Source organism: Lynx canadensis, chromosome F2 (assembly GCF_007474595.2).
Source record: "Lynx canadensis isolate LIC74 chromosome F2, mLynCan4.pri.v2, whole genome shotgun sequence".
Classification (NCBI taxonomy): Eukaryota; Metazoa; Chordata; class Mammalia; order Carnivora; family Felidae; genus Lynx; species Lynx canadensis.
The window spans coordinates 53,189,102-53,215,684 of NC_044320.2; the positions used below are offsets into that span (position 1 = coordinate 53,189,102).

Below are 26,583 nucleotides of genomic sequence, written 5' to 3' on the forward strand. Positions count from 1 at the left end.
CAAGAGGCATGGTGTATTTGCATTTACCATGGGGTAGATACGTTCTAACATGGATACACATAGCAAACTTGCTTCATGTAGAAAAGAAAGATACTTTCTCTAGCTATTATCCTCAACGCATCACTCTTACATGGCCTATAAACTGTTATACATTTTTACGCGTACATAGAATTCCGTTTTCTTTCAACAAGTGTATAGAGGGCACCAAGTATGTGCCAGGACTAGAAATACAGGAGTGAACAAGATAGAATGCCCCCTCCCATCAGCATGGAAAGATCCTCTGAGATGCTACCAGGAAGCCTCTTCCCATCCCTCATTCTATGTCTACATGCGATTCTTTGCAACTTTTACCTACAAGCCTTAAAAGACAATTACTCATCCAGTGTAAATATAAAACAAGATCTTTGTTAACTTCTAAACATTGCAAAAACATGTTTTTTGTGTGTCTAATGTACAGTTCATTAATTTAGATGTCAACAAATTCCACTGTAATTTAAGTAGCCCAAGCTGCCAATTGTTTGATATCATCGTCCTCTTCTTCTGCCCTCCTGGAAGATGCTGGAACATAAAATAGATAAAAATCAGTAAGCGGCGACATTCCCACTTTCACCAGAGAAAACAGGTATGAATACAGGTATTAAAAGTTATACATCTATGAAGTAAAAAGTAAGTGTTAAAAGGGATGGACCTGGGTAATTATTTTAGGCAAGTATCTGACTGTAGGTGTTGAGGTGTGCAACAGACCTGCTCGGGATCGATGTGCAGCAGAAGACATGCCTGACGTTCGACTCGGCATTCTAGCCGGCTGTGCAGGGAGGGAGGAAGAAGGCACATTTGGAAGGTGGATATTTGTCATCTTCTTATTTAATTCTTCCTGCTCCAGTTCTTCAAGTTCTGCCATCAACTCATCCTGAACATAGGAGAAAGAAAGAATTATGAAGTTAACGTTTCAAGAAGTGGGTTTCCTCAAACACAATAATAAGAACATCTGCTACCCAATTGATATGTGAGAACCCAGTGAAACGGAATATTTATTTTAAGACTAAGTCTTTTTTTGCAACACTGAGCAATGATTAAAAAATGAATATTTTGGTTTGTGCAAATTTGTTGTAGTTAATCTTATAATACTTCAGTAAACAGTTATTCAAGTAATTTGTGTTAACTGAATTTATAACTTCCACAGTTTCTAGGAAATTTGCACCTTGCCTGTCATTTTTTCCACTGTATCTTTCCTATTGTAAAAAAGTAAGAATCTGTAAAACTTTAATTGGAGCAAATAAGTACTTCCATCTGGGCTAATGCTTTTGAAAACATAACAACAGGTATAGCAGAGCCATAATGTACAGAAAGTAAAAAGAATCAAAGATACTATGGTGTCTTTGTTAAATTACCAAAGCCAATATAAATCATGCTGTGTGTTTGGGTAAAGAAAACTGCCCCTCAAGGTAGGTACACTGTACTTCTTTCTTTTAGCTATAGTCTCAGAGAATCTGGCTTAATCCTAAACTATTCTCTGTCCTAAGAAGCTTAGAGAGGCAAGACTAGTTTGAGACTTTAACAGCATAAGTCACCTTATAGCAGATATGACTATGGTAGTTCAGATGTAACTGGCTCCATGAATACTCAGGTAGAGTCCAATCCCCACTCAGAGAGCTTGAGAGTCAAAACTAAATTTGTCATCATTTGAATTCTGAGGTTGTCACCATCAGAAATGACCTAAGACACTCATGTTTATTTGACCAAAGAGAGTCTTCATTTATTCATTCATTCATCATTGAACAAATTTATTGAGAGCTCACTCATGGTCAGGTATTGAACTCAATGCTGGGGATGCAAAGTTGAATCAACAGTCCCTACATTTAAGAAGTTCATTATTGAATGTGGGAGAAAGATACATAAATAAATCACCATCTCGTATTAAAATGAGAGTAACAATACTACGGGCCAAGACAGGAGGTACTTAAGCCAACCACAACATTTGACCAAGTCAATGTATATCAGATATGCAGCAAGCCTAATGATTAACCACTGGTAAATCTACCTCATGAAAAGGAAATAAATCATGAAAGTGTATGTCAACAGGCCATGTGAAATAGTATGGTCAGTGTACTTGTGAGCTTTCTGGTTTCCCACAAGCTATATGAATAAAGGGCTTACAGATTGAATACTCTGAGGCCTATTTTTGCTCACAAAACAATTAGGAACAAATATAGTAAACATAGTAATGGCAGAACACACTATTCCACATTGAAGGTGTGCCCAGAATTGTCAATAGCGCTTGAGAGCTATCAACAGTACAAAGAAGATATTGATATTTTCTTTAATAAGTATGATGACAGAATAATCATCTCCTCCATCGTTTACAGCCTTTGAATACCAAACACTCATCCACTGATAAAATAATTTTAGAATTAAGAAACTTCAGAAATAATCTAGCAATCTAGTAATTTTCATTTTATAGATGAAAAAACTAAGGGTCAGAAAAGTGAAGGGGCTTACACAAAGTTTAGTAACAAATGGCAGAACGCAGATGTCCTTATGAGCCCAGAGTCCTTTCCACCATATCATAATGCACTCAATAGGTGCTTATTGGGCTAACCAGGGGTAGGCAACCTTTCTTTAACGGGCCAGATAGCAGTATTTTAGGTTTGCTGGCCACATACAGTCTCTGTTGCATAGTCTTCTTTGTTTCTATTGTTACTACTGTTATTTTCTGCAGTGCTTCAAACATGTGATATCCTTAGCTCACGTGCCATACAAAAAGACTATGGGAACGATTTGGCCTGAAAGCCGAAGTTTCTAACCACTCATCTACACCATTTTGGTGGGGGGAGGCATATTTTTTATTTTAACTCCAGTATAATTAACCCACAGTATTATATTAATATCAGGTGTACAATATAGTGATTCAACAATTCTATACATTACCCAGTGCTCACCATGATAAGAGTACTCTTCAATCTCCATCACTGTTTCACGCATCCTCTCATCTACCTCCCCTATGGCAACCACCAGTTTGTTTTCTATATTTAAGAGCCTGACTTTTTTGGTCTCTTTTTTTATTTTGTTTGTTTTGTTTCATAAATTCCACATAGGGTGGTCTACGCTATTTTTAAAAGTTGATAACACTCAGTTCTCATTTCCTAGGCCTCCATGGAACCACATCTTACTTAGTAGAAAGTCAGGAAGTCAGATTCTTTCTCATACTAATCAGACAACTGGAAACATTTCAAAACATATACTAGTCCTACTTACGTGTGCTTTGAGTAGAACAATTGAAATTCACAGTGCAGACACCACCATTATAATTATAGTCTCTATTATTGGACTGATTAATCTAAATGGAATGTGTGTGTTAATAATGCCACTCCACACTTATTTTGTTTCATGGCCTGAGTAATAAACAGAGGCAGACTAACCTCTAATTTAACAACTACAGAGCACGATACGTCTGTTCCTTGCAGAGCGACACAGTCTGCTTTGCTTTGCCCACATGTGCGAGCACTTGATTCCTTGTAATGGTGCTATTTAGGCTTCAACCATTAAAAGTCACTAACTTTACATAATCACATACTGCCTTTCCTTAATAGCTGAAAACTTAATTAGGGGGTGGTTTGCTAGACTATATTAATCTTTCTTTTAAATCGGAGCTACCAACACTTTCATTCCCCCCTTGTGAGAAGCACATCACTAACAAATATCACTTATTCTTTAGTGATGTTTAAGAAAATATTTATGAAACCCCACCTGCTATATATGAGAGGAAGCTATCCTTTTTAGTACCCACAATACTCCATTCTTTACACTGTGTTACCTACCTCATCAAAGTCATCACCAAATCCAGCCCGTTGAGAAAAGGCTTCTGAGATTTCTTGGGCAATATCCTGCTGCTCTGTGATTTCTTGCATCAAATCATCTATTTTGTTCAGATCCCTGGGAAATAATATGTTGTTGAAATATTTCCTTTTCTTTCAAATGTTTGTTTATTTTGAGAGAGAGAGAGAGAGAGAGAGAAGATGCGAGCCAGGGAAGGGCAGAGAGAGAGAGGAAGAGAGGGAATCCCAAGCAGGCTCTCTGCTGTCAGGGCAGGGGCCGATGTGGGCCTCAAACGCACGAGCCATAAGATCATGATCTGAGATGAAATCAAGAGTCAGATGTTTAACCAAATAAGTCACCCAGGCACCTCTAAATATTTCAGAATTTTACTTTAAAATTATGAATTCGGGGGCACCTGGGTGGCTCAGTCAGTTGAGCATCCGACTCTTGATTTTGGCTCAGGTCGTGATCCCAGGTTTGTGAGATCAAGCTCCGCATTGGGCCCACACTGAGTGTGGAGGCTGCTTAAGGTTCTCTCTCTCTCTCTCTCTCTCTCTCTCTCTCTCTCTGCCCCTCTCCCCCACTTATACACACACACTCTCTCTCTCTCTAAAATAAAAATAATAGTAAAATGAATTCAGCTATAATCCCATATGAAAAATGAGTCAATTTAATGTGAACTCTTAGTTATTCAGTAAGATAATAAAAATTTCTGGTGATAGCATTTATCAACTTTAAAAACAACTTGCATTTCGTGAAAATTAATAAACCTGCATACACGCATATATTTTAAATATTTGATAAATGGCCATTACATTTGGGACTCACTAGAGACTATAACAACATTTGTCGATGCATTTTGAAATTTTGTCTGGTAGAACATATGTAGAATTTAATATATGCTGCCATGTATCAGTTCAGCAGGAAATGGTCCCATGGACCACCAAGGACCACCATGACCAAGATAAGCTGTGGCAACTCTCACCAGTAACTATCCGACAGCAGCCTTTTAGAAAAGCTAAACTCTGGAACTAGAGATCTTCTAGAATGCTTAGTAGCTCTGAGATCCTGACTCCCTGAGAGCTTTCCCATGGCTGCTGATGCCCAGGGAGAATACTAATGAGAGCAGGATGAGGCCTCCGAAGCTCTCAGAAGAATCCTCAATCTCAGCACAGGAACCCAGGTAGCCACAGGCCCACAATGGACAGCTGCTTTGAAGACAGCTTCCGGCACTTGAACCCCACCGGCCTCTAACCACCAGCCTAAGCAGGCAGTGTCTGAAGGCCAGGATCTGAACTGCTTCACTACCATTCTGTCTCTGAATCATTCCTCCAACTCTGAAACTAGGGCAAACTGATTGAATACCAGAGAAGTGACAATTTACCTCACTATTAAGCAAACTAAACACTGAAATTTTGACTCCCAGTGGAATAAATATTGTGCAAGTTTTCCAGACTCTACATATGGGAAGACAAGTATTTTTACATTAAAAAGTTTTCTTTTAGCATCCTCCTATCACCTCTCATTTCCAATTATTATCATTATAACAAATATACAGTGAGCCTATTTATAAAAAGGAGTATGAGAAAGGCACAACTGAAGTTTGGGCCTGAGGTTGAACTTTACTCCAAAGGAATACAGTGGCATACTGCTGCTCAGCTACCTGGAGAGAGAGGCCGTGATTCTGTACTACAGTTTAGCACCCAGGTTTACAGCAATGATAGATTTTTGACTCTGACAGTGACTCTAGTGATCTTTCTGAAGCTATCAAAATGACAGCTGATTATCAATGAATTATCAAGGCAAGAAAATGTTAGCAAAGATGTCTTCACTGACCCCAGCCTCCCCCTCTCCCATTTTTCCCATCCACAGACACTTCTCTACATCCTTCAGGCATTTTTGCTCTTATACATCTTTGACCTAGACCTCACTGTCATATCTAATCTCAGGAAAGAATCAGGTCTCAGTCACTGATTTCCCAGCGTGAATGTAAAGCAAATTATCACCAGCCCCACTACCACTATGAATATTGGTACTGAGTGCTTACTTTGTGCCAGAAACTATGCTAAGTGCATTGTATCTAGTATCTCATTGAATCTCACAATAACTACATGAGGTAAGTACTATTATGATCTCCAATTTACAGCTAAAGAAATTGAATCAGGGAGAAGCAAAGTAATTTACTCAAGGACAGTTGGCAATGAAACTGAGGTCAGCAAATCTAACCTCAAATTCATGCTCAAAGCTATTATTCTAGGTCAATGTTTCTCAAACACTGGTTAGTATCAGAATCACCTGGAGAATGTGGTTAAAAACAAAAAGGCTCAATCCTTACCCTTCTTCAAGGATCCTGGCCATCTGTGTTCTCTTTTGTAGTTTTCTGGGTTTGACAACCACTGTTCAGTAATTCTAACACTCTCACAGGTGTTGACATTTAGGCCTTTTTAAAACAACAGCATGGGGGTGCCTGGGTGGCTCAGTTGGTTAAGCGTCTGACTCTTGGTTTTGGCTCAAGTCATGATCTTAAGGTTTGGTGGGTCCAAGCTCCCCATCGGGCTCTGTGCGTGGAGCCTGCTTAGAATTCTGTCTCCCTCTCTTTCTGCCTCTCCCTCCCTCACACACTTTCTGTCTCTTTCAAAATAAATAAATAAACAAACAAAAAAAAAACTGCTGTGTGAAAGCATTTACATGTGGAGTGTCAGACGATATTGAGGCAACTGGGAAACATTAAGAGCAAAGTGAACGTCTTCATTTTTTCATGGTCTTTTTTTTTTTTTTTCCCCTACTCTAACTTCTAATCTTTCTCCAAGGGGGCGTTCCATTCCAACATGTCAAAAAGCCTGAAATGAGTAACTCCATTCCTGCCAAAATCATCACATAATTCCAAAGGCTCTTCCCAACATTGAGGGAATTTATGACTTGGAGGGAGACCAAATTCACTCACATGTTTTCATGAACTGCTTTCATCGCTTTTGCCGCAAAGCCCATGTTTCTTAACACCTCGGTGTTGGTGTGTGAGTTTTCCAGGGCTTCTCTCTGGAACTCAATGGTGGAAAGTGTGCCATCAATCTGAGTGAGCTGCTTCTCAAACCTCTTCTTTCTCTTTAGTGCCTGTAATGCAGCTAAATAAGGGAGAAGCCACGTTTATCAGCAGAAAGCCCAAGCCACAAACTCAAGAGACATCTGCCCAACACCAACCATAGACTCAGCATTGTCAATCCCTACAGACAATGAGGGTGCCAAATAAAGCTGAGAAACACTAACATCTGCCCTTTCAATCACCTGCAACAACTACTCATCAAACATCTTGTTATTCTTTTCTTCCAAAGATTTGGCAAGTGTAAGAGGCTGAAAAGTCAGTTTTCATATTTCATAAAATATATCACAGCAGTGTTTCTATCAGTATAGAGTTTTAGGGAAAAGATGGATAAAAATATCTTTTATGGATTTTGAAAGTATGATCCTTTATATGTTTTGGGGAGCTATGATAAGTTTCATGGCAAACAGTTGGAATTGTTAGCTTTTTATTGTCATCAAAGTAAGTAAAAATCCTATTAATTCCCTTATTCTTCTACTTCCCTTAACTCTGGCACACACCAAAAAGAAATTTTTACTTTCCTTTTATCATTATAAAATAATAAAAGTATTTTGCTAGTACGGAAAAAAATGAATAAAAATCATGCAATAAAAAAACAAAACTTTAGAGGAAGAAAAGAATCTTAATAACTGTCTATTCTAGCCTGATTTCCTTATTTTAAAGACAAACTAATTGAGATCCAGAGAAGTTATGTGACTTTCTTGAAGGTAGATGGTGAGTGGCAGCTGGAACCCAAACCTAGGTTGATGAGCTTCATGTCTTGGTCTAAAATAATTATGAGCTGTCAGCAAGGTTACATCTAACCATGAGCACCCATGAAATCAACACTGCTAGAGTCAAATTCAAGAATTAGTAGCAAGCTGATGAGAGAAAGAAATGTTGCCTTCAGAAAAATATCCAAACACCCTCCCATCAGCTCTTAAACAAAATACCCACTTCATTTGAAAATCACAAAATCACAAAACTTAATGAAGTTTTGACTATGGCACCCTCCCCAAAATAAGACCCTAAAATATGAGCTTTGATAAGCCATTTAGGGAACGTGCAGGAAAAGAGAAGCAGAAGGATGTTAATATAATTAAATGGAATTGACAAAAGAACTCAAGTAGCTTTATGGTTTCAGAGTGAAGCATGTAAGTTATTGCCACAGAGATTTTTAAGAGAAGGCTCTCTTCTAACTTTGTTTTCGTCAATTCATTCTTGTAATCCCAACAGATTTAGTTTGCTTACTCTATGCTTTTTGTTTGGTACACAAAGACTCATAGTCATTATAGTTTGCTAGATTTTACTGGCTATCAGTGTAAAATATTACTGTCTGTCCCATTTAAACCTCTTTGCTCTAAATTCCATTTTGCTTTATATTAATGTTTCAGCTTTCCTTTTGTTACAATTTGCCTGTAATAATTTTATGGGGACCTATATTTCATAATTGTTTTCTATTTGCTCTTTTTTGGTATACCTATTACAAATAGCATATACTTGGATACGTAGTTTGTGTGACTGTTTTCAACCATTCATATAGTCTCTTTTAATATAAGATTTTAACTCATGTTTATTTATTGTGATAACTGGTATCTAATATGGTCTTTCTATTATCATCTTTTTTGTGTTTTCTGTTATATTTTTGTTTACTTTTTGCTGTCTTTTCTTTATGTATATTGATCAATTTTTTTTGTTCATTTCCCTCCTTTAATTTGTTAGACCATTATATATACTAAATGTATTCCCCTAAGTATGCTCTTATATTTAAAATATACACATACAGGGCACCTCGGTGGCTCAGTCAATTGACTGTTTGACTTCAACTCAGGTCATGATCTCGAGGTTCATGGGTTCAAGCCCCACATCTGTCTCTGTGCTGACAGCTTGGAGCCTGCTTCAGATCCTCTGTCTCCCTCTCTCTCTGCCCCTCCCCCACTCATATTCTTTCTCTCTCTCTCTCTCTCTCTCTCTCTCTCAAAAATAAATAAAATTTTAAAAATTTTAAAAAATTAAACTATACACATACAATTAAGTTTTCTATGTTGAAAATTAATCAAAATTTATAATTTATTGTTCCCAAATAAGATTCATTGCTCACCCCAGACCTTCCAATGTTTGATTGAAATAATCTTCAGTTTTATTAGTTACAGATGATTACTGGTTGTTTTACTATCCTTTCAATTTTGAAGGAAACTTAATTCTTAACAATTGCATTAAGTTTGACAGACACAATTTCAACAGTTTACAATAAACTATAGAATTTGCTGGTTTAATTCCTTACTATTGCCTCTTGTATCCTACATCATCCTTTCATGGAGTATTTGTACTTTACTAGAATAAATCTTAAAGGTTTTTTTTTCCAGAAAGGTGCATAGATATGAATTCTCTAAATACCTATAGGCTTGAAACCGTCTTCATTTTGTTTCAAACTTGAATAATAGTTTGGATTTTTTATAGAACTCTCAGTTCAAAATATTTCAAAAATTCTGACTATTCCATTGTCATTAGGTAATCAATATTTGAAAAGTTAGATGACAATATTATTTGTATCCCTTTGTAGAAAATTTGTTAGCTTATTTCCTCTTTGGAAATGTTTAAGATTTACTTTCGTACCTTAGAGTTATGAAATTTCACCAGCCTAGGTGTGTGCCTTTTATTTTTTGCTTCTCCCAACAAAGCATTCAGTGGGGTTTTTTTTATTCTGAAGAATTAAGTCTTCCTTCAGTTGGGGAAACTATATGCTTTAAATTTTTTTTTAATACTTCTTTCACCAAACCATTCTCTGTTTTCTCTCTTTTGAAATCTCTATATGATGGATGTGGGATTCCTTGGCTCTATCCTTCAATCTATTAGTTTATCTCTTTTTGTTCTATGTTCTAGGAGAATTACTTAACTTTATATTCTGGATTACCAATTGGTCTTCAGCTAGATTTATTCTACATTTTACCCTTTTGTTTATTTATTTTTAGTTATGCTTTTTAACTTGTAAGAATTTTTTTCTTGTAGCTACTCATTTTTATAGCAGCCCATTCTTGCCTTATAATTCAATAGCCTCTTGAATCTCCCTGAAGATACCAAAACAAGTTTTGTGTTAACATATCTTATTTCCTACATCATCTCTTTTCTCTTGAGTTCGGTTGTTTGCTTTGCTTATCTTAACCCTTCTCTTTCTTGCAATTATCTTTCACTGAATTTCTTCTGAGTCTGTGTTAAAAGCTCATATTTATAAATGAAAGACTAGAATAGTTAGTATAAATAGCTGGGCCTCTTGGAGTTACATAAGTGTGTTTTCCCGTGAGGCCTCTCTCTTGAAAGGCAAGGCTGCCCAAAGCTCTGCAAAAGAAGTGGGTGTGGTATGCCATCAGGCAGGTTTCCTTCCACGGGAGGGAGCAAGTAGACAGGCTTGACAAAGAAAGGCTTTATTTTAGGTGTGGAACATTGTTCTATATTTCCCTGGTAAGTGGTAATTTTCTTCCCCCACGCCTCCCTGCCCACCGTGGAGGTCCAGGGTTATCAGGCTCTGCTCTGCTTCCCTCTCCAGGTGCAACATCACAATTCAAGTCCCTGCTGAACAGCGCTTACACGTCATTCATGAAAGAGTTTTTATTTGTTTAACCTGTCCTTTAGGAAAGAACTAAAACAATTTTTAAAAAATTACCTGGCATACAGACCTTTCTATGATATTACGCAATATCACCCTGTACAGAGGCTCATCACATTAATGACCAGAGCTGTGTGAAAATTTTCCCCCCAACATGGGGAGAATTACCAGTTGGTGCTCCGTACTAACACTGCGTGTGGATCCATTTCTACTTCTACATTTATCACACTGCATTATAATTATTTGTAAAATCTTTTCTACCCCACTTCCATTACACCAGTCATAAGCCCTTTGAAGAAAGATGTAGCATCCTATTCTCCTGTTTCCCCAGTACCTGGCCCAGTTCCTGGCCCATGGCCAATAAAATACATAACAAAAACTAACTATTTGTTACATGCCAAACTGCTGCTAAGTGCTTTGTGTGAATTATGCCATTAACTCACAAAAACTCCAAGAGTAGGTACTATTATTGACCTACTTTACAGTAGATAAAATGAATGAATATTAAATAAATAAACTTGACAATTTTGTGCACACGGTATAATGACAGCATGGCATAATAGAAAAAGTATGGCCTTCAAGGCCAGAGTGTGACTTCTTCTTCCATAGATACATACGTCTGGGTAACACACTTGCTTTCTTTGAGCTTCAGTTTGCTGTTCTGCAAATGGGGATATAATCCCCATGATGCTAGGTGATTGTCTTAAGAATTAGGGATAATTTATGGAAAACACCTCATATAGTGCCTATGCAAGGTAGACACTTAGAAATTACATATTATCATTACTAATAGCAATATATAACATTCATTAATTTATGCAATTGTGTATCTTATTTCTGAGACCAGTGAGCAAGAAGTTCCCTGGCTTTTTTGCCATAACTCACCATAACCAGAACATAATACTAGAATACATTTAAAAATCTTAGAAATATCAGAAAATCTTAGGAAGCTAAACTTCAAATACACATCTCCACCCAACATACCCAGAAATGGAATGTTCCAAGTATGTCTCCTCCCTATCTTGTTGGGCTGGTTCATTGTCTATACTTATTTGGAATATAAATGGTATCCATCGGCCCAAAAGCATTTTCCTTTTTTTTTTTTTTTTAAGAAAAAATTTAAAGTTCTCTATTAAAAAATGCACTGTGTTTCCTAGTTAGAATTAATTTTAGAATACTTTCTGAAAATAAAAAAAAATGCAATTTGATATAAAGGATGAGACTTTGGAGTCACTAGAGTTACATTTTAATACTACTCTACCAATTAATAACTGTGCATAATAACCTTGGTGTGTGACTTAACTCTTAAGTGATGTTCCCTACTTGGGTAATAATAATAGTAACAACAATAATATGTAGATGACAATAGAACATTGTGCACTGGAGTCAAGTTGCCTACTTTCAAACCTAGGCTCCATCTATCCATACCAATGTGACCTATGTGCAACATAAGTTGCTTATTGGAAAATGAAGATATAACTCATTCAGTGGTGAAGGATTAAATGAAATAACATATACAGAGTATTTAGTGCAGTGCCTGACACATCATGAGTGATTACTAAATACAAGGGAGCTTCATAATCGTCATCTCCTTCACAGGATTGTCAGAACCATATGGTGGGAGCCACATGGTATAATGCCCAACTTTGCAAATGGTTGTTGTTAATAATAATGAGTTCTGGCTTGGACACAATTTTAAATGCCTATGTTAACATATGGCTTCTGACCTTCAAAATACTCGGGAAAAAATTTGAAAATTCACTAAGAGTTCAGATCTCAACCTATACTTTAATTCCCATACCACACACTACAGATTGGCCTACACCAGTGTTCTAATCTCAGAGGGACCCAAGCAGGTAATGAAAGTTAAGTGAAGCAGAGAGAGGTTAGGGAGAAAGGCCTTTTTTGTTTTCTCACCTGTGAGAGAGAAAAAGATAGAGGAATATTAGTCTATATGATAAGAAATAGTACAAGAGCGATAATAAATGGCAGTGGACCCTGGCCCCTGCATCAGGGAGTCAACAGCAAGAAGCAGGGACTCTGGTGACCAGCAGAGCATAAACCTTACTGGAAGCCACATTGCTGAGCTCCAGTCCACCGTGACCATGCCCGGCCTTCCACAAACTCAAAAGAAGCAAGAAATCTGGATTTGCATGCAAAATCCTCCAAATTTAAAAGCTGATTCACATTTTTCCAAACACCTTGTGTGAGCAAACCCAGTGATTTCTGCATGGCTGGATCTGGCCCCAGGACGCCTGACACTTGCTGTGACTTCTGCCTGGCACAGTACGCTTCTCCCAAACACTAAGACCAGAGGCTTATGTTCCAAAAGTCAAGAAGTGTATGTGAGGAGTCTCCCCGTGAGCTTGCACGGGAAATGATGATGCCTCAGACCCACCATGAGTTAGACAGGCTTTGATTTTGTTTTTTAACACATGATTTGGGGGAAAAAACAGCTGCATATTTTTAAAGACATGGAACAAATACTGCAAATTAAACTCTGCTCCTGATTTGGCAAAGAAGGACGTTTTTAGAGCCATGTAATTTAACCGGTATAGAAGGTGCAATTCAATCTTCCAACTCCTGTATGTGCTTTTAAGCAGCTGGTGAAACCTGTATAACATTCTTTCTAAAACAAAGGGATCTACTATATTCCTTTGCAGTGGAGAGACAGCCAGGAGTTTTGTCTCTTCACTTAACAGTGACATTCCTTCAGCAATGGAAATACAGAACCGTGACATGTATATTCTGCTGCTAGGAGACACAGCAAGAGTTACTACAGCCCATTCAGGACTGCGGCTGAAATTTAAGAATTGCTCACTTGAACCAAAATTCCACTAGCCTTAAGCAACTTTACTCAACTACTACTTTGCCAGAGGAGGAAGGCTTCCAGTCATCTATGAAAAGCAACTAAAAACAGAAAAAAGTTACAGTTTCATTGTTCGTATAATGTACAGGGCATCGTGGTTGTAAAGGTCAGTCTGTTCTTCACTCATTCGGAGTGCACAAATGTGTGCATCGCTAATCCACTAGTTTGCAAAAAAGGAAGAACGTTATAGAAACCATCATATCCAGTGACTATAGACAAAACTGTTTGTGAAATATGAAGCTGCATTATGACAGCTCTTCTCTCTACCAGGAATGGATGGTCTTTAGAGAAGGCCTAAAAGACGGGGCTTGGAAGAGAAATCCCAGAGAGTGCTGAAGATACACATGTCCTATCAGATGAAAGGCTAATATCCAAAATCTATTAAGAACTTATCAAACTCAACACCCAAAAAATAAATAATCCAGTTAAGAAATGGGCAGAAGACATGATCAGACACTTCTCCAAAGAAAACATACAAAATGGCTAACAGACACATGAAAAACTGCTCAGCATCACTCATCATCAGGGAAATAGAAATCAAAACCACAAAGAAATACTGCCTCACACCTGTCAGAATGGCTACCTAAAATTAATAACTCAGGAAACAACAGGTGTTGGCGAGGATGTAGAGAAAGGGGAACCTTCTTACACTGCTGGTAGGAATGCAAACTGGTGCGGCCACTCTGGAGAACAGTGTGGAGGTTCCTCCAAAAGTTAAAGATAGAACCAGCAACTGTGCTAATAGTGCGTGTGTCAGAGGGCACACACCCCAATGTTTACCGCAGTGCTATCGACACTAGCCAAACTATGGGAAAAGCCCAAATATCCATCAACTGATGAATGGATAAAGAGGATGTGGAATATATATACAATGGAATATTGCTCGGCAATCAAAAAGAATGAAATCTTGCCATTTGCAACAATGCGGAGTGTTGCAATGCACTCAGAGAAAGACAAATCAGAGAAAGGCTCCATCAGAGGAAGACAAATACCATATGATTTCACTCATATATGGAATTTAAGAAACAAAGTATATGAACAAAGGGGAAGGGAAGGAAAAATAACAGAGATGGAAGCAAACCATAAGAGACTCTTAAGTATAGAGAACAAACAGGATTGCTGGGGGGTGGGGTGGGTGGGGGAATGGGCTGAATGGGTGATGGGCATTAAGGAGGGCACTTGTTGTGATGAGCACTGGGTGTTGTATGTAAGTGATGAATCACTAAACTCTACTCCTGCAACCAATACCACACTATATGTTAACTAACTTGAATGTAAATAAAATCTTGGAAAGAAAAAAAAGAGATACATGTCACACATAATTGGTCATGTCCTCTTTTGTTTTTAACTAGGAAGTATCATAATCATGTTGTTTTATTTGAGAAACTTTAAAGTAAGCCCTGTTCTTACTCACATACAAATCATTTCATTAATTAAATAATACTTTCTATTTATGTCACCTTGTTTTAGTTCTTGAAAAACACAGTCTGAATAAGCATCCTGATAAGTACAAATGGAATAAAAGCAAAATGTTTCTGTTCAAAGTCACAGGTTAGATAGAAAGTAGCTGGGGGAATACTAGAAAATTCCAAGGTTCGTTTGGCCAGTACCGCCCCATTATGAATTTCCCTGGCCTTCTTCAGTTTAAAAAAAATATTCTTTGTCCACTCATTTCAGCCGCTCCACAAGTATATACTGTAGATCTACCACACTGCAGGGAAAAGAAATGAGGCTATAATCTCAGAGGATGCAGATATGAAGTGGGCATTCAAACACCTATTCATCAGTGAACAAGCATTTATTAAACACCCACTATCTTACAGAAATTGTGACCACAGATACTAACATGTGTAAGTTACATTTCAAGTAGCAGAGGAGACATAGAGGGAGAATGACAAGAGACATGTACAAGGTACAGTAGATGCGCAGAGAAATGTACACACTCTCCCTGGAGGGTGAGGTCAGACATCAGAAAGGAGGCGATGCAGATGAAGCCAGGGTAACAGTCTACACTTATAATCACCCACACTAGTCAGAAAGGCACATGAATGATAAAGTGTCACACAAAGGATTCCTCCTAGCCCCCAACCTTCTTCCTGATGCAAATCTCCTACTAAACCATGTGAAGTTTCTGGCAGAGATATATTAGAAGCCAGAATCTATAAACCCCAAAATAGAGCAAATCACACCGGCTTGCCACATTGGCTGGGTCTTATAAGCAACCTCCATATTTTCAGAGGTCTCACCAATAGTAAATGTCATCAGGACATAAGCTGACGAAAGGACACTTGGAAGTGGGATACTGCTGTAAGCAAGCCAGTAATGTTGGAATGAATTTTATATATAAAAAAAAAGAGAAATCGTGATTAATATTATAAAGTATAAAAGATTAGAAAGTGGATAATTAGTGCCCTCTTCCATCTCCAGAAAGATAGGAAATGGGCAAAGGATATTAAAGGTATTTTCCAACAGAAATGATGCTACTCTCCTCTTTCTAAAAAGCTCACAGCTTTTAGATGAAGCTGTTCTTACCGCCAGGACGTTACACAAGAGATTCTTAAATCTGAGAGTGAAAGGTCATGTCCAAAAAGTGCTATCAGCCTTGAGTTGCCAAAAAAAAGGAAGAAATGCTTGCAGAAGACTCATTTTGAATATCCACTGAAATTCTTATTTCTTATAATTAATTGCTTCAGAGGTCAACTGCCAAGCAAGTCGAATTAACCTGCTATTGGAACAACATACCAATGTAGTAATTAAAATGTACTTGATATTCCTTGTAAAAACCCAGTTACTGTTTGACCAGGCAGAATATATAACTAATTGAGTGGATGAGTTTTCTACCTGCCACTAGTATTATTAGTAACCTCACACACTGGTAACCTCTATGAGCTTGCTATTGCCTTGAATGTAGGGAAAACAGTATGAATATGAAACCAGCAAATATTAAACAGAAAAACTCAGAAATAGCTGATTATGATTAATTCTACAGGATAAGCACATGTACCGATAGATAAAATTCTATATTGCATGTGTATATATGTATACATGTATACAGATGTGCATATATCTGTATATACATGTGTACATGTGTGCACAGGTGTTTATATTTACATGTATGTATTTGTGTATGAATATGTGTGTATGTATATGTATAACATAGTTTACTTGTAGCATATTCCTTGCTCACATGATGTGCCAGTATTTCCTACTACTGTGTCCGTGATTTGCAGGTGCTCCTGAGGACCAACAAACTATATCTGTATAGTGCCTTTCAGCTCTCACTGTCTAGGATTCTATGATTATTCCCTTGGGATCCTAAGATCAACACATCTTGAAAAACATATAGCTCCTATCCTTAAGATCACTATTTCTATTTGAAATTCTTTATGAATAGGTTTACCTTGCAATTGTGATGAGCTGCACTATTCTTTAACTTTTCAAGTGTAAGTGGGAGAACGATGCTCAGCAAAGGAAGATAGTTTACATAAATACAATTTTTCAAATTGCTTACAAAAAGATAAACCAAAGGCTCTTACATATGTGATCTTTAATATGTATAAATTGGTTTAACATAATAATAGCATTTTTTCTTGCTGCGGTGAGCAAAGTATAAATTTTAATTAGGATAATATCTTTGTTCGAACTCCAAGGCTATATTCACTTTCACTTACATGTACTAAATATATGGCAACAAATGGTCATGGGGGGCACGCCTGGGTGGCTCAGTCAGTTAAGCAGCTGCCTTCGACTCAGGTCACGATCTCGTGGTTTGTTAGTTCAAGCCCCGTGCTGACAGCTCAGAGCCTGGAGCCTGCTTCGGATTCTGTGTCTGCCTCTCTCTGCCCCTCCCCTGCTCACACTCTGTCTCTTTCTCTCTCTCAAAAATGAATAAACACTTAAAAATTTTAAAAACAAAAGACCTTCAAATTAAAAGAAATTGGTCATGGAATTAGCACTGCTCACTGAGAAAGGCCTTTTGAACAATGTAACTGCTAAAGCAAATAAGACACACCTGTAACAGATATGTAGCATATCGCACTACATGAAATAATCAAAGAGATTCAACAGAAATTCATGTTTAAATAGAGAATGAAATATCAAAAGTGTTCAGTATTTGGTTGCATAATTATATTCCTCTAAATTTATATGAAAGACAAACATAAAAGTATAAATTTTATTTCATTTAAGCCAGATGGCTAACATTCAATTTTATTTTTTTAAGTTTTTATTTATTTTATTATTTTTAATATTATTTATTTAGTTATTTATTTTGAGAGAGAGAGAATGCATACCTGACAGTGGGGGAAGGGCAGAGAGAGAGAGAGAGAGAGAGAGAGAGAGAGAGAGAGAATCCAAACAGGCTCTGTGCCTGGAGAATAATAATAAAAATGACTACTCCATAATATATAATGCTGCTCCAAGTTCACAAAGGGGGAAAAATAGATGTAGTTACATAACACAAGAAATGGTACCAATTACCCTACCAGAAGTAGCTACAAACTGGTGATGTTGACATCACCAAACTGTCAACATCTGTGCCATGGATCCTTGAAAGAATGATTCTAGAAGAGAAACACCCTACACTCCAGTTTCTGAGAGATTAGAAAAGAAGACAATGATAACTAGAAGCCAATATGAGCTCCCAAAGATGAAAAATACCAAAGTAATCTCAATTGGCTTGTTTTCTTTGGGTGACTAGATGCTGACTCAAGGAAAAACCATAGACTACCCACTAGCCTTCTAACATTATGCACATCAAAATCAACCAGAAAGCCTTGAATATCACAATCCTAAACTTATCCCAGATTTCTTGAAACAGAATCTCCTGATGTGGCATTTTAAAAAGCTCTCCAGGTAAATCTGATGAAGCTATCAGTTCATAAATGGGCATTTGTGAAGCAGGGTATATGCATATAGTTTGGTTTTGGGAATAGAACCCACAAGGTATACTGAAGCATTCTTAGGGGAAAGAGAAAAAAATGGAGAAAAAAGATGATATGGGCTAAAAATGTAGATCAGGTATATTTGTAGCTAGATAAATAACCGAATTCATTGAGCGTTGATCTGTCAAATTGGTAATCATGCCTTAGCCCAATCTTAGATGAAACATTGTTACTGTAATGCAGAGGTATCCTGGAATGAAATCTTTAGAGACATGCCATGAGGCTCTGTCCTTGGGTTCTGTCTTATTCAATATATTTTAACAAAGTCTTTGTCAGAGAGGAAAAAAAAAAAGCCTACTGATCAAATTTGCAACCAGTTCAACTAAAAGAAATAGCTCACATATAAGACAATAAAATTAGAATTTTAAGACTTAATTGAAAATAAGATGATATGTAACAAATAAATGTAAAATACTGAATGCAAGCTTAACACATTGATTTAAATGGGGAAAGGGTAAATCTGGCTAGGACTTTTAACTCCGAATCCACTGGGGAGAAGCAACTGATCTACCTGTGAAAAAGCATATGCAAACTGAGGCAGTATTAACAGAACAAAGGAGATAAAAAGCCCAGGGCATTCTGCCACTCGGTACCTAAGTGTGTGAATAAGGGTGTAGGTCCACTAGGATCCCTGCCAGGGCTCAGAGGGGGGAAGGCAGGTAGTACGAGAAAGTGAGAAGTTTTAACACCACAGCTTCAGTGAATAGGTTCCCAGGGCTGGTTCAGATGTTTTAGTTTCCTCCACCATGGAATGAAAGCCCAGGAGGAGCTCCTGAGGTGGGAGAGAAACTGGGGGTGAAAATGGAGGAAGGGTCACATTTCCATTGATCTATGTTTGCCAGAAGAGAGAAGAGCAGTGACTGGAGAAGAAGACCTGACCCCCATGTGGGTGCTGAATGCCCCAGGAATAAAACTCTTTCTTTTCTCTGGTGCCAGAATACACAGGGTATGGTACAAAATATCAAATAATCAGAGAAATGCAGAACACTTTATGATGATGCTCGGTTGTAATTTGAATATTAGAGAACTCTGAGACCCTTCAAAAGGATTATGGAGTAGTATGCACTTCCCTAAAGAAAACGAATTCAGATGGCGAGGATCTGTCAAAGCTTTGGAAATGTTTCTTCAGCAGTCAACAGGAGGGAGGTGGGGAGAAATTTCTCATCTGGGTCTCACAGTGATGGAGGAGGAAGGAAGAAACAGGAGGAATGGTGAGGGAAGAAAACAGAGTAGAGAATAGAGGCTTCCAGCTTAGCAGCTCATCAAACAATAAACACGTCCTATGTTCCCAAGCTGTAGTCGGCATCAGAATCATTGAGTTATCTGTTCAAAGTTCAGCTTTCTGGACACTACACTCGACGTACTAAATGTGAATTTTGAGGGGGTCCTTGTGAGTCTACATTTTAATAAACATCCTCAAAGAATCCTCACATGGTTGATCTGAGGGCCACATTTTGAGAAACTCTCTTAAGAAAGGAGGTCACAAGGTAAGTAATATCTCCCAAGGGAGCTCCCATCCATCAGGGCCCTGCATTCTGTATCAGTCTCGTATTACGTGAGCCATGCATGCTCTTGCCCTCACTACTTTGGCAAAAAAAAAGCTGACACACAGCTGACACAGATGTGATTCTTTTCATACAGAAGTCCTTCTAGTCCCTCGTGTCTGAGATTGCAGAATTCAGCTCCATGACAACTATATAATAAAAAGCAAACTCAAGAGCCCCAGGAGGTTCATACACTGGGCCAAACCAGTGGGATCGTGCATGCACCCCAACTCCAAGGAAGACCAAGTCTCAGTCATGACTCTGGAAGCAAATTCATCCTTGGCAAAAAACAGTACAGGCTTCAAAGTGTGCTGGCTCACTCAAATAAAAGACTCTCTGCCCTAGGGTCTCATTCACCAAACAGATACCAGATGAAGAGGTAGAATGGCCTCAGAGCCAAGTTTCCCTGGAATCATGTGTAATGATACTGAGGAGGGATTGTGGCCAAATTTGCTCCTTCCTAGTCTCCACCTTTCATCTCTAGCTGCCCACTTCCCACAGCCTGAGGCCTGGGGATAATCCAAGACTGGATCCGTATCTCTCCACATAATTATATATTTGAAGTTCCTGCTCAGCTTGGGACAAGGTGAGCAACAGAGCCAGGCTGGGGGGAGAGGAATGAGAGGCACTTAGGGTACAAATTTAAGGGGGCACTCACTCTCAAGGTCACCGTAGACCTGGCCCTGGTTAGCAAACCTCAGCACAGTAAGGGGTGACTGAGGAAGTGACTGAGGAAGGTGAAGTTGAGGAACAGGAGACACAGAGAAGTGGCTAATGTCCTCAAATACATGAAAGGTCTTCACATGGCAGATGGAGTAGATTTATTCGAAGTTATTCCAGAAGACAAAATTTGAGGCAGTAAGTAGAACTTAGCAGGAAGCCAATTTCAGCTTTAAAAAAAAAAAAAAATGCTACTGTTATCACAATGACTGATACTTATAGAGCATTGAATTAAGGACTTTACACAATAATGTCATTTATCCTCACAACCGTGAACATCAATCTTATCCTTGCCATCGATAGACAGGCCTCGTAAATGGTGTAAGGTCACACAGTGTCTAAGTGGCAAGGCAGAGCTAGGAATCAAACCCAGGTTTGTCTGCTTTGAAGCCGAACTGCTAACTAAGACACTAAGTTACTCTCTATCAAATGTGTAAAAAATGGATCATGACCTTACATTTAAGCACATTATAACTATGGCCATCTCTTAGGAATATTATTTTCTAAGAGACCTCATAAGGGAGGTTAGAGTAGTGACCCCTCATGGGATGGAGCCCTGCATCAGGCTCTATGCTGACAGCACAGAGCCTGCTTGGGATTCTCTCTCTCTGTACCTCCCAAAATAAAAACAATAAATAAACATTAAAAAAAAAAAAAAAAAAGAATATCGACCCCTAAAGTGTTCCACCAGACCAGTGTGGCAGGAAGGCGGTTGCAGTATGCTGAGATACGGATTCCTTCAGCTACAGAGGCCATAGCCTGGGGCGTCAAGAGTCCCCAAGCTGTTAGCCCCTGGTTATCCCAGTGAAGCACACAAATACTATCAGTGTCATAGATGCCCATATAGATGCCATCATGTGAAAACAGGAAGCATTCAAGACGAAAGGACCTTGTATTTCTAACTCATTAACATTACTATAGATTTAAGTTACTCATCCTTAAGCCAGGCACTTTTAAAAATATTGATGACTGAGCCCCGCTCTATTCAATTATATCAGAATCTATGGGTGTGGGACCTGGGCATCAGGGTGACTTAACATTAAAAACTGCTCCAACTGGAGAGTGTGATGCTAAGTGAAATAAGCCATACAGAGAAAGACAGATACCATATGTTTTCACTCTTATGTGGATCCTGAGAAACTTAACAGAAACCCATGGGGGAGGGGAAGGGAAAAAAAAAAAAAAGAGGTTAGAGTGGGAGAGAGCCAAAGCATAAGAGACTCTTAAAAGCTGAGAACAAACTGAGGGTTGATGGGGGGTGGGAGGGAGGGGAGGGTGGGTGATGGGTATTGAGGAGGGCACCTTTTGGGATGAGCACTGGGTGTTGTATGGAAACCAATTTGTCAATAAATTTCATAAAAAAAAAAAAAAAAAAAAAAAAAAAGAGGTTAGAGTGGGAGAGAGCCAAAGCATAAGAGACTCTTAAAAGCTGAGAACAAACTGAGGGTTGATGGGGGGTGGGAGGGAGGGGAGGGTGGGTGATGGGCGTTGAAGAGGGCACCTTTGGGGTTGAGCACTGGGTTTTGTATGGAAACCAATTTGACAATAAATTTCATTAAAAAAAAAAAATAAATAAAAACTGCTCCAGATGATAGGGCTCAAAACAGAAAAATTGAGGCACCTGGGTGGCTCAGCTGGGTGAGCGTACAACTCTTGATCTTTTGGTTGGTGGGATCCAGCCCTAAGTGGGGCTCTGTGCTGATAGCATGGAGACTGCTTGGGATTCTCTCTCTCCCTCTCGCTCTGCCCCTCCCCTGCTCAAGCTCTCACGCGCTCTCGCTCTCTCTCTCTCTCTCTCTCTCAAAATACATAAATAAACTTTAAAGAAAGAAAATAAAAAAGAATAAAAGTTAGTGGTATGTAAAAAGTTTGCTTTTCCGTAAAGGAGATTACCAGCTATGAAGCAGGGGTAATCTACATAAGCTACATCAAGTAATCTCAGACCTCCTAAAATTTATTTTTATTTTTATTTTTTTAAGTTTATTTATTTATTTTGAGAGAGGGGTGGGGGAGAGAGAGAATGAGAGGGATAGGGGCAGAGAGAGAGGTAGAAAGGATTCCAAGCAGGCTCTGTACTGACATAGCACAGAGCCCGATGTGGGGCTCAAACTCACAAACTGTGAGAGCATGACCTGAGTCGAAATAAAGGGTTGGATGCTTAACCATCTGAGCCACCCAAGCACCCCTCAGACCTAAAATTTCAACCAAATTATAAATCTTGCTCCAAGTGTTAATCTTAAAGATCAACAGGGCCTTGAATGTCATGGGTGTTGCGAAAACAATTTGGTGGTGCACATTCAGGTTCTTTTTGGTAGATTATGGTAACTACCAAAGAAGTTTGAGGTGAGAAGAATTAGCTATGCCTGCACAACCTTGGCATAAGATACAGTGAGAGCAAGTTTCAGACTAAATGCTGCATAAACAAACATACACCGCAAGCAGGCAAAAACTCAGGATTCCATGAGTTCAATGAAGTCCCAAGTGTATGTCTCTTCAGGGCCTCCAATATACCTTGTATGAAAGGCTCCCTGAAGGCAGTAACATCCCCTAGTAAGGTGCTGTGCCCTGTGGGAGGTGCGCTCAGGCAGAAATACACGTGATCCAAGGACTTTTTTTTTTTTTATGTTTTTTATTTATTTATTTATTTTTATTTTTGAGACAGAGAGAGGCAGAGCATGAGCAGGGGAGGGGCAGAGAGAGAGGGAGGCACAGAATCCAAAGCAGGCTCCAGGCTCCACACTGTCAGCACAGAGCCCCACAGCACAGAGCCCCACGCGGGGCTGGAACCCACGGACTGTGAGATCATGACCTGAGCCGAAGCCGGACGCTTAACCGACTGAGCCACCCAGGCGCCCCAACACGTGATCCAAGGACTTGACATGGCACTGATCTGAGATCAAGCCTCAGGTAGCATTCTAAGTTAGTTATACCTCTAGTAGATTCTTATCACCTGTTCTTACAATGGGAAGCAAGGAAGTGTCTCAAACTATTTTATTCAATCCACATATTTAGGATATCTATAATTTCCCCAATGAGATCTCATTTCTAACATTCATTGCGCTAATTTAAAAGTTACTCATTTTACCCATAAAACCCACTTTTGACATTCAGAATGCTGGCAAAGTTTCTGTTGTAGAGAAATAGATTACTGAAGAATTTGTAGTCGCTAGGAGTGTGGTTCTTTCTGATACAATGCTAGCTGACCAGCCATGTCTAGAAGTAAAACTTTACTGCACATACATTATATCACTCAGGTTATAATGTAAACTACAGCTCTTATACCACAATATACGGCCCTGTATTATATACAGCCTTGTATAGCACAAGGTCCATTTTGTACTAATTATATTGGGCCTGATTACACTATGTGTGTGAAAATATTTCTTGGTAGCTAATGGAAAACAGAAACTATTGTGTATATGAAGCTATCTGGTTTATTTGGAAGATGCTGATATTGACAGGGTTTCTGATGCAGAGGCCCGTGAATTCTTTCCATAGTTTAGAGTACAGAAGAACTCATGCTAACTCCCCTGTTTCTACTCTCAGAATCACTATAAAATCAGGTGTGGGCTAACACCAGTGAAGTTTCCAAGGATAAATGACAAAGAATAAGTGAATTTTCAAACCCCAATTGATTATTTGCACATAATACTTGCATCTGTAACTTTTCTGATTTAAGAAAGTTAGATTGATGCTCTTAATTAATGTTGTCTTTAATTTTGGGGGCGGGTCTTTATATAGTCAACCTGTAACGCACTTTAGTGCATTACCAATTGGAGACGATTTCTGAAAAAAAAAAATCAATAAAACCTATATTATCTTACATTTTTTATCTTCTGAAAGCAAAACCTACATTTTCACCACTTCTTAAGAACAGATGTTCGATTTTTAAGATTTTTTAAACCAGTATTTACTGAGCAACCACTGTAGATAAAGCGATATACAGACCCAAAAGGATGACAGACAGAAAGACATCCCTTGACAGACGTTATGCAAATTTCAGAGTGCACGTCAAACTGAAGAGGAAGAGCAGAGAAACAGAACTACCAATGACTTTTTAGCAAGCCATAATGGCATGGTATTCTCTTTAGAAATTGCCATTTAATAGCTTCCCAAAGTATTTTCAGACATAAAGTAAAAATAGAAACCAGCATTTAACTCTAAAACAGGCTATAATGTAGACGAAAGTTATATGCAGTAGCAGAGAAAAATGAAACTTGGCCGTTTTATCGTTGGTAATAAGTGGACACAAATGTATCAGGCACATTTTTATGGGAAGCAGCAGAGTTTTTCAAGGTCAACTCCAGAAGACATTATTCCTTTCCTGCATTAAACAATGGCAGCATCATTCAGGGCTAAGTAAATCTTCCCAAGGCTTTGTTATGACTAAAGAAGCCTGACTTGCGGATACAAGTTCAGGGTTAGGTGGTGGACACAGTTCTGTATTACCGCTTCTGTTTCTGAGGTGGCCATTACAAGACCACTTCCATTTCTAGTGTTACCACACCAAATCACTTCAGCTTCTCCCTGGGCTTTTATATATGTGCTGTTTAGGTCTATTCTCTGTAAAGAGAGCAGTACACTGAAGAAACCAATTAACTCTGGACAATAACAAGGGTTCAAGGTGTGACAGGAGCACCAAGAATCATTACTGGTTCAAAGTCCCTTGTGTGGTAAAAACCAGTAATAAGAAATATAATATTTAATTCCCTGCTTTTTTTTTTTTTAAAGTAATGTCTCAACTGCACAGCAGCCAACTAAACTTTTCAATGGCTGAGGAGCCAGGTAAACCAGAACATACCAGAAAATACTCCACTAGAGATTTCCATGCAACTTAAAATGTATGATTTGATATTTATAAACACACAGCAGAAAACCTGATATTTGAAGTCTGCAGGGCTGGACTAGGGTAAGTCAGAACAGGAGTAAAATTTAAAGGGTACCAAAAGTTAGTAATCAAGATAAATAATATTTTAATGCAATGTTTTTAAAAATCAAAATCAATACAAAAAATTCATGATGGACAAAACATTACATTTCTAAAAAAAGAATGTTAAATAAAAAAGTGCTTTATAGGACGACATAAGAGCCAGAGGCAAAAAGAAAAAGAAATCAACAATACCAATTGTCTTTATTTAAAATTTTTGATATTTTGTTCATCATGAGGTTTTTGCATTAATTCTGAACTTTTAAAATATTGCATTAAAATACTGTTCATCTTGATTGGAACTATCTAACATTTTGCTATCTAGGATTATGCCTGGCTCAGCTCACTCCAGTTTTGGCCCTGGGGGGGTCAATACCAGTTCCTAGAAAGGCTGTGGGAGCAAATCTGGCCTCCTGGGATACAGGTGCTGTGGGCAGATTTTCCCCCAAGGAAAGGGCTGGGGACAGAAGGGGGACAGCTCACGTCTGCGGCCAGATCCCAAGCCTACCTCGCTTATTCTGCGTGCCGTGCTTCTTGGCCAGGGCGAGTTCTCTCTGGATTCGATTTTCCAGGTACTCTTGTTTCTTGCTCAGCATCTCCTCTGTCTCCCGAAGTCGGGCCAGGGCCTCCTGGGGGCTGGGAGCAGCTCGGCTCTTAGAAGAGCCTCCCCCTTTAAAGAATTTGCCCAACTTGCTCATGGCTGTGGATCTGAGGGGCGAGGGGTCCCGGGAGAGTCTCGGGAGCGCCCGGGGCCGCGCCCGGGGAACAGGTGAGCGAGATCGTCCTCTGGTCTCGGGGGCCCAGAAACTGAAAGGCAGCGCTCCCAAGGAGTCAACAAGCCGTCGGGGGCAGGTGACACACACTCCTGGGCATTTCCTGGCAGCCGGCTGGGCCCCGCCCCTCCGCGCGGTTAGGGCGGGGAGGCCACTGGAGTAGGAGGTGGCTGTCCGGTCCGGCGCCGCCCGGCCGTCTGGGGGTTAAGGAAGAGCAGAGCAAAGAGTTGAAAAGATTGCCGAGACTGCAACAAAGTTGCCGTTTGATCCACGCTGAGGACACACCTCGGGGGGAAGGACTGCCTCGTTTG

At 39.0% G+C, this 26,583-nt stretch overlaps 1 protein-coding gene across 1 annotated transcript; it reads right to left on the reverse strand.

Moving 5' to 3' along the window:
- On the reverse strand, positions 1–26,361 carry CHMP4C (charged multivesicular body protein 4C). Its single transcript, XM_030304391.1, has 5 exons — positions 26,008–26,361; positions 6,761–6,938; positions 3,819–3,933; positions 745–910; positions 1–558 (listed from the first exon to the last, which is right to left on the reverse strand). Exons 1-5 carry the CDS (start codon positions 26,195–26,197, stop codon positions 494–496), a joined length of 714 nt encoding a protein of 237 aa, XP_030160251.1. The 5' UTR covers positions 26,198–26,361; the 3' UTR covers positions 1–493.
- Between the last annotated feature and the right edge of the window lie 222 nt (positions 26,362–26,583).

What these genes read in the sequence shown, in the direction of transcription:
- CHMP4C (XM_030304391.1), bottom strand. Translation starts at nt 26,197, where the DNA reads ATGAGCAAGTTGGGCAAATTCTTTAAAGGGGGAGGCTCTTCTAAGAGC. An exon ending in TTGGTGATGACTTTGATGAG is followed by an intron (nt 911 to 3,818) that starts GTAGGTAACACA and finishes TCCTATGTTCAG; the next exon opens with GATGAGTTGATGGCAGAACT. An exon ending in TGCACATCGATCCCGAGCAG is followed by an intron (nt 559 to 744) that starts GTCTGTTGCACA and finishes TTTATGTTCCAG; the next exon opens with CATCTTCCAGGAGGGCAGAA.